The sequence below is a fragment of the Corvus brachyrhynchos genome, unplaced genomic scaffold, assembly GCF_000691975.1.
Source record: "Corvus brachyrhynchos isolate BGI_N302 unplaced genomic scaffold, ASM69197v1 scaffold481, whole genome shotgun sequence".
NCBI classification, from domain to species: Eukaryota; Metazoa; Chordata; class Aves; order Passeriformes; family Corvidae; genus Corvus; species Corvus brachyrhynchos.
This window is the reverse complement of record NW_008236261.1, coordinates 465,736-479,069: the sequence shown is the minus strand read 5'-3', so window position 1 is coordinate 479,069 and position 13,334 is coordinate 465,736. Positions and strand designations below refer to the sequence as shown.

Below are 13,334 nucleotides of genomic sequence, written 5' to 3'. Positions count from 1 at the left end.
ACCACGGCTACAGCGCAGCGAAAGCGCGAAGCAGCAGCGGGGCAGGGCGGCCACAGCCCGGCCTCCAGCAGGGCAGGGAAGGCGGCTTTGGGATCCCAGCGTTGTTTCCAGCAGAAAGAAAAATGGCCGAAAAAAAGAACCAGCAGCTCTTTTCTCTGCAGCTTCTCTCTCCGGACACCGAGAGCGAACTGAACCCACACCCAGGTGAAACAAAGGAGTAGCCAGGCCCACCCCACCCCCAATGGGCAGCTCTTTTGTCTTCCTTAAGTACAGCCATTTGTCCCCTAGCAACATGCGTACGGGAAAAAGTTCCTTTAACAGAAAAAAAACCTAGGACTAAACTAAAACCCCAACAGATATTTTATTAACTACAGGACACTGAATATAAAAGAGCATCTGTTCAATCTTTCAATGCTATTTTCTATACCCTTTGCTCTTTATGTTGGTTAGAATAATTAGTCCTGAAGTCTCACTTTTTTTTTAAAGTTAATTATTATGTGAGGGAATTAGTTGTTTTTCAGTTTTAGTCTTGCCCTGACTGATTTAGCTCCATCCTCATTTATGCAAATGAAGTTTCATGTTGCTATGAGTAATATAAGCATTCATTAAGGTGGAGATTTTACATTTTTTTTAAACAAGCAAAATTAGAAGGTTAACTGAGTAATATTATTTTTCTCGTAAACAGGTATTTTAGAGAATGTATTTACAGAATTTGTGATTAAATAATGATCCCATCCCTTAAAATGTAATCCACACATCTAAAGCTGTCACGAATACTGAGTACGATGAGTGTTCCGGGCTGTCTTACAGCTCATGCTGCAAGAGAGGAGCTTTTGTTACATTTGTCCTACATTGTAAAGGCAGCGGTGTTGCCTCCATGATTATGTAAGGATCTACAAAAGATGATTGTAGGATATTAGATTCCAGAATTGGAAAAGCAGCATAAATGACTAAGCATGCAAAATTACAAAAGGGCTTTTTCTTTGAAAGCTCATTTGTTTTTCTGTTTGATGTGCCATTCTAATAAAGTGTCCTGCCTCTCTCCCAATTCAGTGTGTTTTTAAACTGAGGGGAAGGGCTGAAACATTTATTTTGGCATTTCCTACAACAGTATAATTATGGTTGGTTGATTTGATTTCCTCAGTAACCAAAAAAAACCCCCAAAAGTAATTTCTCCTTCATTATCTAATTAAATGCAAACATTACATGTGTTTTTTGTAGGTGATCAAAATTCATTACATAAATGTCAATCCTTGTCTGAAACCTGCCAGTCTGTAGCAATGGAAATTGGATATTTAGTATGCTTCAGCATTTAACATGATATGCTGGATTCAGGTGAAATTTGGGTAAGAAATTGTGTCAACTTTACTGGATTGACCTCTAGAACATTACAAACTGTTTATTAATGAAGTTATTAAGTTTCCATATACTAAATATTAGACAAAGAGAAAACATTGTAATGTATGTGTAGTGAAATAATCCAGTATTAAAAATACTAACATTTCTTTACGTATTTTACAAATCCATGCCAGATTTCCCTATGGATTCTAATAACGGCAACTGTAGAGGTGCCGGCATTGGTAAGTACATTCTTATAAAACTGTATAATAAGCTGAAGACTTTCAAATCCTTTAAATATTTGATTAAGTAAGAGGGGTACTGAGTGATAAATACTGAAATACTTTGTCTTGACTGAGAATACTGTAGATTGTGCTTTTGCATTCCATGGGCAGGTGGGATTTGGGGCTGGTCAGCCTCAAAATGTCCATCAAAGAAAGAGGGCTGTGCTGATTTTATTGAAAGTTTTTTCTTGGACAGAGAGAGTAATCATTGAATTGATTTTTCCCTGGGCAAAACCAGTGAAGATAATGGTTCATTCTGACCTTAAAGTTTGCAAATTAAATTCAGTACTCTTCGTAGATAATGGCAATACTTGCGTTAGCCTGAGGAGATTGAGGGTGGGACCTTCTGAAGCTAGTTTTATTCCAGCAGGTCCCCTGTTGTTTTTTATTTCTGTTTTGGTTTTGCTGGAACTGAATAAAACTGAATAAAACCCCTTGAACATTACCACTACTTGCCAATGCAAAGAAGCAAAGCCCAGGTTGGTAACTAATAATTATAGGAATGCGAATTTTTTGCTCAAGCAAGTCAATGACTGTAGATTTCCTTGAATTTTATTATGATTCCATCCGAAGTTTACCTCTTACGTCTTTGTCAAGAAATTGACGCTTGGAAGCCTAAAATTGGCCACCACGTCTTTCCTTCTGCAGAGGTGTTGATGAGCTACAGTGTGCATTGATGTTCACTTCAATAATGTAAACACCTAAGCATGGTTGTTGAACCTAACCTTAGATACCTATATATATAATTTCAGCATTAAGCTTTGTGACCAAATTGCAAAAAGGTATTAGTAATGCCCAGTTTATAATACAGTTTTAAAATTTAATCAGCAGGTCCCAATGTGAAAGCAGCTGTATAGGTGTGAAATGTTCTTTAAATCACAGTGCATACCCTCTAGAAACCCAGGTATAGTTAGAAAAACTCACAAAAGCAAGCTTTGCTTTAAATCGTCTTGAGCATGGGACCATGTCTGGAAGACTTGCTAAAGATATTTGTTACATTAGTATCTTTATAGTTTTAAGCCATTTTCAATTGTGTGGCATTGAGAAAGTAGGGATTTCATGCTCGACACTGACTGTACAAAGAGCATACAAGCTTCACTTTGACTATGAAAGCAAAGCTGCATGCTCTCAATGTCACCTTATATCAAAACTATGAAGCGTATCTTTACTGCTGCCTGTCCATAGGCATGTAGAAAGCATGTAATTCCAGTGAGTGACCCGGCAGTGGAAGAGGAAAGTTTCAGTCATATTGTTACTGTTGTGATGCTTTTCGATGACTGAAAGCAAAACCAGACCTAAAAAAATCCCCACTGGAAAATAGGGTAAGGATGCGCAGAAAAATTGCTGGTGCAATATCTGCTGATATCACTGCCTTTTACTGCACATACATGACTTCCAGTTCAATGTGCTACATCTGTTTGAACTGACAAACGCAGTCGGACCCTGTTTCAAAAGGCCATGTTTCAAAATTGCTTTATTTATATGTTCAGTAAAGTTAATTTGTAGTTTTGCCATTGTAAATAGAGATATTTTGTTTGTTTTGCAAGTAGCAAACTGATGTATTTTTTTAAAAATCCCATTCTCCGCTCTGTGGTTTCTGCAGCTTATTGCTTGTGCTGCTGTGCATGGTCGCAGGCAACAGTACTCTTGTGTTATCCCTACTTGAGACACCATTTTTCCCTGGCAATATCTGCTGGCAAAACCTTCTCTCTGAGTCTGCATGGGGTTTTTTTGGGAGACCTTTTTTACCTCTATTGGCAGTGAACTACATTGTTTTCTGCTTCATCACATGCTCCTCCAGTGTCTTAGAAAATTTTTCTAGAGTGTTTTTTTTATCCTTGGTTTGTCAGGGAAGTGTTTGCCAGGTGTGAATGCTTGTACGGGACAGTATTACAACAAAGTTTTTGATTGTGCATGCACATATATTTAAGATGACACAGACGTTCCTTGGTAGCAATCCATGGGGAAAACCATTTTCCCATGTAGTCCATGTCTTACGGCATTTACAGAGTGAAGTTTTCAAAGATAGAGATTTTGAGCAGTTGTTAGTCCTCTATTGACTTGAATGTTTAATGGCTAGCTGTGATCTCAGTCAAAGCCAGTGTGAGCCTCTGCTGCCTGTCTCTGTGCTTGGGACATACCATTGTTGTGGTCCCAGAGCTCTTCTGGTAATTCTGTCAGCTTCTGAGGAGGCTGTCAGGTAGGATGGGATTTTCCCTCAGCATCAGGCAATGCAGTACATTTTTATAGCCACCTTTTGTGGGTGTTCCTGCTCCCTGGGGAAAGGTCAGCATTTGCCTTCCTTTGAAAATCACTGTAGCAGGAACTGGGAGAGAGGAATTGGTTTTCTGGCTCTAACTTTATAAATGACCTTGGCAAATGACTTTCGTGTTAGTTTCTGTATCTCTAAATAGTAATTAGGAATAATGCAGCATTTTGTAAAGCTCTTTTAAATGTAAATTTAAAAAGCATGAGGGTGACCTGCCCATGTTCTTCAATAAGAACATGGGCAGGTCTGTGGTTTAGAAATAGAACTAGACTAATAAAATATATTCTGAAATTAATAAAGTAAGCCAATACTGTCTTAAAACTGAAGGAAATGTGAGACTGTGTTTTTGTCTTGCAATTTAGTCTATTTTATTTTACCTGCAACAGTGCAAAGTACTGTAGAGCAGGAGAATGTTACAGTGTACGACTTGCTGGACTTGATGCTGAGGTGCCAGTGTGAGCATGGCTCATAGGAGCACATCTTTTATGCTCTGCTTCAAGACAGCTTATAAAAGCAGCTATAATTTGCTCTACAGTATCCATGAGCTCACAGAGGCAGAAGAGAAGCCAAAAATCACTTCCCTTCTCTGCTTTTTTTATTTTAACACAAACTCATAGGAAAGTTAAAGTCTGTAGTACTCTCTCTCTCTATATATAGATTCCTGAGGATGTGTTTGAAGTTCAAGGAAACAATATGCTTTTCTTTTGAAATGTTTTCCTCTTTCTGGATATTTTTTTTTTGTATTTTCAGCTACAAAAATTCTTCCTGTGGAAAATAAATCATGATTTGAGAAGTTGGTAACCATATGATTCCATCTTTTAAATTTTTTTTTAATATGCAGGAATCTTACATAGCAAATAAGAGATCTTTTTCACTCTTCATGTTGGATTTAACTAAATCACTAGCTTATATGCATTGATATTTACAATGATGGTGTATAGAAATAAGTTGGCATTAAAATAGATGGCCATGCATATGTAATACTGGGATCTGCTGTTTGAAATTACTCCACCAAACCACGCTTAGACACTAGTGTAAAATAAGTAAATATTTGCATTAGAACAACCAGCCCTGAAATACCAGTGGTGTTAATGAACATGTGGGTCGGGAGCTTCAGCGTTAGCACTCCCTGGGCACTAATGAAAATGTTTTTACCTCTGTTAGAATTCCCAGCTGTCTAGCATCTGCACCTTTGGAAATGCTGCTCTGACAGTGCTCATTTGTGTTGTTTTTTGAAGGCTATCCTTATGGCCACAAGGACTAAGAATTTCTCTATTTTCATTAAACTTGGGCTTCTGGGTCATAATAAAATTGTGTAAAATTTACACAATTCCTAATGGTGAATTGGATGGGCCTCTCAGCAACCTGATCTAGTTGAAGATGTCTCTGCTTATTTGCAGGGGGTTTGGACTACATGACCTTTAAAGGTCCCTTCCAATGCCAACTATTCTATGAATTGCCTGCTAGCCAGAATATCCAAGTTTGCTAAACTAACCTGAGATACCCAGTATTCAAAAAAATGTTCAGTCATGCACTGCCATAGTATTTTCTGTGTCTCTATTATTGTCTGTATGATAAAAGGAACAGAAAGGAGGGCATTCCTTAAGTCTAGTACAGAAGAGAGAACAGCATTGCAAGGATGGAATTACAGCACCTGCGAGCACAGGAGTGACCAAGATTGAACCTTGAATTGGCTTAAAATGATGATTTTGTCACTTGAGACTCAAAGTCTGTGTGTCTTTGTTGTTGTGTTGTGGTTTGGGTTTGGCTTTTTTTAAATTTCAGTATGCCAGTTTTTCTCCTAGGAACATTTAAGGTCTCATGGACAGTTCCACTTCTCCCAGCAGAATAGGCAAGGAATGCCCTGTGGTTTTTATTATTTTACTGGAATAAACAAGTCAATTCAGTGAAATTTTTGTTAGGTGTGACCGCAGGGGTTTGGGAAGATCGTTAATGAGTACGTATTCTTTTCTTTCTAAACAAAGCTTTCTGTTTCTGTAGACCGCTGCAAGTGCAAGCCTGTAAAAGCTACCCAGAAGACCTATCTACGCAACAACTATAACTATGGTAAGAACAGCTGCATGGCCAGCTCCCAACTTCTTTTAAGGCTGCAGGAAGGGGAAAGTTTTCATTAAAAAAACCTAAAAAAGTTCACAGTTACTGATGGTAGCCCAGTGTTACTTATTACAGGAGGAAGGTGTAGTCAGAAACATTTTCAAATTAGAAGGATGGAGGGGATTAGCTTAATATGTTAGTACAAGAGTCTTTGTTGAGTTATTTCCGTTTTAGTGCAGGCATTTGGTGTTCATGTACTTCTCTAGTGTGAACAGTGATGCAACAAAAATGACATTGTGGGCTGCTGTGCCTGAACTGCCTCTGTGATTTCCAATATACTCAGCTTTTGCAGAAGGGGATGTTTTTAGTAGCTTTCATGCCCACTAGCTCACCATGAGATCTAACAGGTTCTTTTCCTTCTGGTGTGTCAAAGCCAGCAATGGACATCTTGCCAGCTGTGTTATGCTGTCAGTAACACCTGTAAAAGTGCATGTGTCCTGGTCTTCAGGCATATCACAGGTCCAGGCTAATATTTTTCTTCATACTGTTTGTTTCAAGCAAATTAGGCTGATAAAGCCACTGAATATATATCATGGGAACTGAACAATTGGGCCCTTCCTTTTTCCCATTAATCAGGTGAAGAGCCTTAGGTTCGGTGAACTTAAAGGATTTATTTAAATGGTAGCGATTGTATAATATTTATTAGGATTACACATTTATAAAACCAGACTCAGACAATCTTTTTTTAAATTAGTTGCTGTTAAAAGCTAAAAAATTATAACTGTATTCAAACACTTTTTAGGTCACTAGTCAGTTTTATGTTGTTTTGGTGGACTTGTTTATAAAAAAATTAGAGTGACTGTTCTCTAGGCAGAAACTGCACATGGCAGAATCATTGAGCATGCTCCTGCCCGTTTTCTCAAGCTTTTGAAATTAAAGAGGTTTCAAAATGCATTTGAAATATCTCCAAACTAAAGCAATGTTTTATTTTGAGATCTTAAAAGGTTTTGAGAAAGGGGATCACTTAGGGTAAATTGTGCATACTAGATGCACAAGTTAGTGTTTGTTGGCAACTGCATTTAATGTGCCTGCATGCTGGTTAATGGTTGTTAAGGGCAACGTATGTGAAGTGAGGAGATGTGTAAGTCCATGGTTTTCTTTCTTCTATATTACCTTTTTCATATAGGAGACATTTGGAATTTGGGGTATCTCCTGTTTGTAGTGGAAAGGGACTCTTGTTTGCAGGCTGTGATTGATGTGGCATTCTCTAGAGCATGACCTCTGGGTTGGCTTTGCATTTGCATGTGGTATCAGTTCACTGGTCACCATGAGAGAATGAAAAGCTTTCCCTTTGAAAGGCAACCCTTCCTCCTTAAGGCAAAAAGAAGGGGTGAGAGAGGAAACAATTAGAGAGGTCATTGGGTCAAGATCAGGAGCATTTGAAGTTCATAAAGAGCAGAGCAGATTAGTGCTGGGTCACTGGAGAGAGTAAAAAACATAAGGGCCTGTCATCCAGCAGAAGTAGTGATATGAGAAGTTTTAATGCACATTTGATTTTTGTGAAAGGTTCAGAGTGATAAATAAAGTTTGGTCATCTGTAATGCAGGTAGTCAAAGAGGGAACAGTCACAGCTCAAGGGAGAAGGAGAGCATACAAGAAATATAAGAGTGAAGAAGAAAGGAAGGAAATCAAAGCCTGATTTAAACAGGACGTAAATCCAACTGGTACATATAACCCCTGCTCCTGACCGTATCATTAAGAGACACACAGAGATACCTGGACCTCCTTGGTGGAGGGTAAAGTAATGAAGGGAAGAGATGGGGGCAGAGACATTGCAGGAGTTCAGCTAAGCTTCTGATAAAGGACCATGCAAAAGACTAATCCCAGACGTCACCAAGAACACCTTGGGGGTGACCTGGATTATCTGCTGCTTCTAACAATGCTCTTTGTGACTTTTCCCCAGTCATTCGGGCTAAAGTGAAGGAGGTGAAGACTAAATGTCATGATGTCACTGCAGTAGTGGAAGTAAAGGAGATCCTGAAATCTTCCCTAGTGAACATTCCAAAGGATACTGTAAGCCTTCACACGAATTCTGCCTGCCTGTGCCCACCACTCAGTGCCAATGAAGAGTACATCATTATGGGCTATGAGGACGAGGAGCGCTCCAGGTAACTCTTTCTGTGCTATCCTTGCAGCACATTTGTTGTTATTGCTCCCCTGTCATAAAGCTGAACGTCAGAGCCAAAAGGAAGGAAAACTTGGCGTGGGTGTCTGTGCATCTCCTTCATGGTATTCAGGGAGGGCAAGGCTCTCTACAGGCACAGAGACCTTAGTCTTGTGTGTGTTGAGTTGTATAGCCTCTTGATGGAGTAACTGGTTGTCTCTGTTTTGTAGGTTACTCTTGGTGGAAGGCTCCATAGCCGAGAAGTGGAAGGAACGTCTTGGTAAAAAAATAAAGGTAAGAAAATACCTCATCAGAAGTCATATGTTGTGGGTGCCATAAAACATCTAAATAAGGGACTAAAATGCATATGCTGCCTCCAGTTAATTAATATCATGTATCGAAAACTAACTTGGTGTGTTATTTGCTGTATTACTTAGAACTGCATGCTGAGTAAACTAAAGGGATACATTGAATTATTCCAAAGTATCCCAGTGTAGCGGCAGTCAAAACCTCTGTCTCAAAAAAGCAGAGAGTAGGAGTCCTTTAACTCTGTAGGCAAGCTGTGCATTCCACAACACATGCCTGCTTAGTTGGGGTTGTGATATGAATTAAAAAAAAAACAAACAGACTTGGGGGCTTTACAAATGTTTTTCTGACTAAGTCAGGATTATACTTTTAAGATCTAATATTCTTTAAATAGAGTTCTGCTCTCACCAAATTTTGTGGATTAGCAACTATTTTAAAGTCATCTTCCTGACTTGGCTGAGGGAGGAACCTGATAGGGAAGTCATGTCACAGCAAATTGAAAGCAGTGAGCTCAAATGCAAGCCATGTATTATAGAATCATGGAATGGTTTGCCCACCTCGTCCCACCCCCTGCCATGGGCAGGGACACCTTCCACTAGACCAGATTGCTCCAAGCCCCGTCCAGCCTGCCCTTGAACACTTCCATGGATGGGGCAGCCACAGCTTCTCTGGGCAACCTGTGCCAGGGCCTCAACACTCTCACAGTCAAGAGTTTCTTCAGTATATCTAATCTAAGCCTGGTCTCTGTCACTTTAAAGTCATTACATGCCCTTGTAAAAAGTTCTTCTCCATTTATCTTGTAGCCCCTTTAGGTACTGGAAGGTGCTCTAAGATCTCCCTGAACCCTTCTCCAGGCTGAGCAACCCCAACTCTCTATATGAAAATATATTCTGTTTTTTTCTTATTTAAATGTTTTCTAATGCCTTCCAATTTCTGTAAGGATTGCCTTTTTATGTTTCAATGCGCTGCAAAGTATCAGTGGTTTTGACATTGTTAGGAGTGTCACTTTACACAGAATATTCTTATTTTGACACAATTTCTCAGCTATTGATTTGCCATAATGGTGTTGTGCATGTGCAAACCAGTCTGCTCTTCCACTCAGCACTTTCTTCATCAGTGTAAGGGTCACTGGCAGGAAAATACTGTTGTGTTTATAAATGCAAGATTTTCTGTGCACATTTCTTACATCAGTGGAGATTACAAGAGTGAAAAGACACAGGGATCTTATTTCAAGTTGTTGTTTGATTTGGCAGAACCCTAGGAAATCCAGTGCCACAGAGGAAATATCACATTGCTGCCATGGGCTGACTTCTGCTCAGTTTCAGTTCTTGGGTGGTAACATCATTTGTTGGAATTTTTTTGGGGAACAGACTTACTTTCTCACTTGTTTCCTTGTCATCTGTGACTTGCTGCCTTTGCCCTCGCACCCAGCCTGGGGGTGTTGAGGACCCTGCCACATCCCCACCCACTTGTCATCATTGTCTTCCTTTCCAAGAGCGTCAACAGTTGTACCAATTATATTTATTATGTCTTTTCTTTTTTTTTTAATTGTGGTTGCTATTGCCTGCAAAAATAAAAATAAATAAATAATAATAATTTTAAAAAATTAACAAAAATCACTTGACTGTTCTTTCATCCTGCTTCCCCCGAAGACTGCATGAGTAGCTTCATTTAAATTTTCTTATTTTGAAGGTGAGTCCCCCTTGTGCTGAAGCCATTGTGCCTTGTATCAGACCCTTCATTCAACAGAGGCTACAAGAAAGCCAGGAAACAGTTTCCCTATTTAAAGTGACTTTTCCCAATAAGCTCTCATTCCACCCTTGAGCCCAATGCAGGGTAACGTGGTGGAAATAGTAATGGCTTTTCTGCTTTTGCTGCTGTTTGTGAACACATGGCTCTGTAATCTCTCTTGTAATTTCTTTGCCTTTCAATCTGCAGCGCTGGGATCAGAAACTCCGCCACCTTGGAAAGGGGAAGGGAGAGTCCGGACACAGCGACTCGCCTCTGAAGCCTGGCAAACCCAGCAGTGCCCGGCAGGCACGCAGTTAGATGTGGGATGCTGCACGGTGACATGCAGGGGACTGTCTACCAAGACTTCATTGTTGGAGCAGCAAAGGAGAAATTGCACTATTGCACGTTATATTCTAATGTTTACTACAAAATAATGTTTTAGCTTTTATTAGTTTTTATTCTCCCTCTTGTTGTTTTCCACCTTTTCCTTTTTGGATATGGGCAAGCTCTGGAAATGTATATTTTTTTTCTGTTACTAAGAACTGTAGAAAACTGCCCTTACAAGATGAGGAAAGACAATTTACCTTTTTATTTCCTGAATCTTCTTGGGGAGAAAATTCTGATGCAAGAAGGAATGAAATCTGGAAAAGACCATTGCTTAAAGTCATGACTCACATTGGCTTCCCCTGTTCATTCTTTCTTGGTCACTATTTGCTGAAACTTGCTCTGTTTTGGGTAGGTTGTTATCTGGGTTTAAGTGTATTGGTTTTTATTCTGAAATATAATTCTGAAATACATAAAAAAAACTGTTAAGAGAACTGTTTGAATCAGTATAGCTTTATTAAATTTTCTTACAGATAAACCAGTTGTATAAGGCAAAGTCTAACTTAAAATATTTCCTGCAACAAACATGATGTGCATGTACACAGGGGACCTGGGTTTTCCAGTGCTCTGGGCCTTGAAGGAAAGATTGTCTAGTTCTGTAACCAGAACTTATAACATGCTTCTTCTCTTATAATGGCAGTTTTTTTTTCCCCTTTTCTCAGCTGAGCTGTAGGAGTAGACAGACTCACCAGGCCTGCTTCTCAGCGCAGGTCTGCCTTTTGATTTTGTGATGTTATTCTTAAATTTGTGCCTACATAAACAAGTGTTCAATGCTCAGTAACATATGTCCAATAAAGAATTGTAGCCGCCAACAATTCCTTACCTGACTTCTGAACCAACATGATATTTCTAATACTACTCTTGAAAATTTAAAAAAAAAAAACTTAATATTTGTGCTTTAATAGAAATCTTTGCAGATAGTACCAACATATTCAAAATTATCTTTGTTTTTCTACTCTCCCATGCTTAAAAGAAATTAAAATGAGGTACATCAAAGAACAATCTTCTTTGGCATAGTCTGCAGAGGGGAACCGGCTCTGCTTATAAAGAACAAATGACTGTTGTGTTCTAGTGGTCAGTAGTCTTTAGTACACTAGGGCTGTCTTTCAGTAAGAAAACAGTGTTGTTAGCTTGTGGTTTGAAAATATGATCATGATAAGTAGGACAGAAATATTTGGGAATATTATAATAATGCTGTTTTAAGATTTCAGTTAATAACCAGCAGTCTTGGGACAGATTTTCCATTGGGCTGGATACCAAGAAAGTTGAAAAAGAACAACTTCCTGCAACACTCAAATTTTTATTTGTAATTGAAAATAAAGGGATAATATAGCAGAAAGATTGGTTCTGAAAGCTGGGAGAAGGATATTAATCCTCCAGGTATTAAATCCTCAGTATTTTCTCAGAATCACACAGATCACAGAATCATTCCGTTTGGAAAAGACCTCCAGGATCATCAAGTCCAAGCTGTGATTGATTTCCACCATGTCAGCTAGACCAGAGCACTAAGTGCCATGTCCAGTCTTTTCTTGAAGACCTCCAGGGAGGGTGACTTTAACAAGTATTTCTACTGAGTTGGTAAATAACTGAACAATTTGTTAAGTTGTGAATAGCTTGTTAAATAATGTTAAAAACCTCATTATTTACCCCAAAGCACCCACTGAAATCACGTAGATGAGCACTGGAATCGCAGGGTCTGCAGTCACCGTTCATCATGTCGTGTTCTGCTATGAAAAGAATTGTGAAATCATAAAACCCTGTTAAAGATGTAGAAAATCCCCAGACAGCTGGAAGTTTATCCTTCTTAGCCACCACTTCTGAAGATGGGCTCTCCCATACCATTTCTCTGTGATTGACAGCCACCTTTATTTAATCCACTTGCAACCCAATACTGACATTAGTCGCATTAAAAATTGCCAGAGCAGAGCACAGTGCTGCACTTTAAACCTCAATAAGAGAAAAATGAGCAGTGTTTGTAACAGTCACACACATCATGATGTTACAGGGAAAATATTTCCCTAATTGTAAGCCACCAGATTGCTTTTTTTCTAGAGGAATTAATCATTTTTCATTAACACGTGAAAAATGAGGGTGGCATGATGGGCTGCTTGAAAGAGGCAGGAGGCATTTTTCACAATCCCTTAATTAACTGAGGAGCCTTTTACATACTCTGACACTGCTTTTACCCCATCACAGTGATTTCAGTGACTGAACCTCTGCAGCATCACCCAGACTCACTTGTGCTGGTACAAATGACATCCAGGGACAGATGGCACAATATCAATTATTTCAATAACTTTGAGCAGCATCGTTCCCACATCTGTTTTGTGGCCTGGAGCATGCTGAAATGCTCTGTTGCTCAAAAGCTGCAGTTACTGCTTTACCACATCTGTGAGAGCTTTGTGACGAGCTGGACTATTTTCTTGCTTCTTCCCCAGGAAATCCTTTTCTGCTCTTTTTGTGCATATTTTTGATGTGATCCTACCTTCAAAAATGCACTATATAGCACATTCTTCTGTAGGAGCACACAGCCTTCAGCACAGTGTTTTCAAAGACATCCGCTTGGGATGTGACTTTGCCTCAATTTCTAATGCTTTTTGTTCCTCCAGTTTTATTAATTTATGTAAACACAAAGTCAAGTATCTTCTAAAAGTTTTGGTTTGTCCAAAGTCGTGTTGCTCAGCTGTAAAGGAAATGGAGTGTCAACCACAGTGCTTGTCTGATAGAAGAGCCTCCAGAAACCATCATATGGGTACAGCAAGGGAAAAGCACAGTGCAAGTGAGGAAGAACATCCAAAGCAGA

At 39.2% G+C, this 13,334-nt stretch overlaps 2 protein-coding genes across 2 annotated transcripts in view; both read left to right on the top strand.

The window, feature by feature from the left end:
* Positions 1 to 13,334, top strand: part of LOC108449808 — a 204,395-nt gene that overhangs the window by 165,343 nt on the left and 25,718 nt on the right. The gene's annotated exons all lie outside the window — the stretch shown is intronic.
* FRZB (frizzled-related protein) lies at positions 345 to 11,358 on the top strand. The gene is made up of 5 exons (XM_008643517.2): positions 345 to 1,580; positions 5,893 to 5,958; positions 7,910 to 8,114; positions 8,341 to 8,404; positions 10,355 to 11,358. Exons 1-5 carry the CDS (start codon positions 1,526 to 1,528, stop codon positions 10,463 to 10,465), a joined length of 501 nt encoding a protein of 166 aa, XP_008641739.1. The 5' UTR covers positions 345 to 1,525; the 3' UTR covers positions 10,466 to 11,358.

Bases quoted from the DNA above. Each gene is read 5' to 3' on its own strand.
- FRZB (XM_008643517.2), top strand. From the start codon at position 1,526: ATGCCAGATTTCCCTATGGATTCTAATAACGGCAACTGTAGAGGTGCC. The intron at 1,581-5,892 runs GTAAGTACATTC...CTGTTTCTGTAG, and splicing joins CTGTAGAGGTGCCGGCATTG to ACCGCTGCAAGTGCAAGCCT. The intron at 8,405-10,354 runs GTAAGAAAATAC...TTCAATCTGCAG, and splicing joins GTCTTGGTAAAAAAATAAAG to CGCTGGGATCAGAAACTCCG.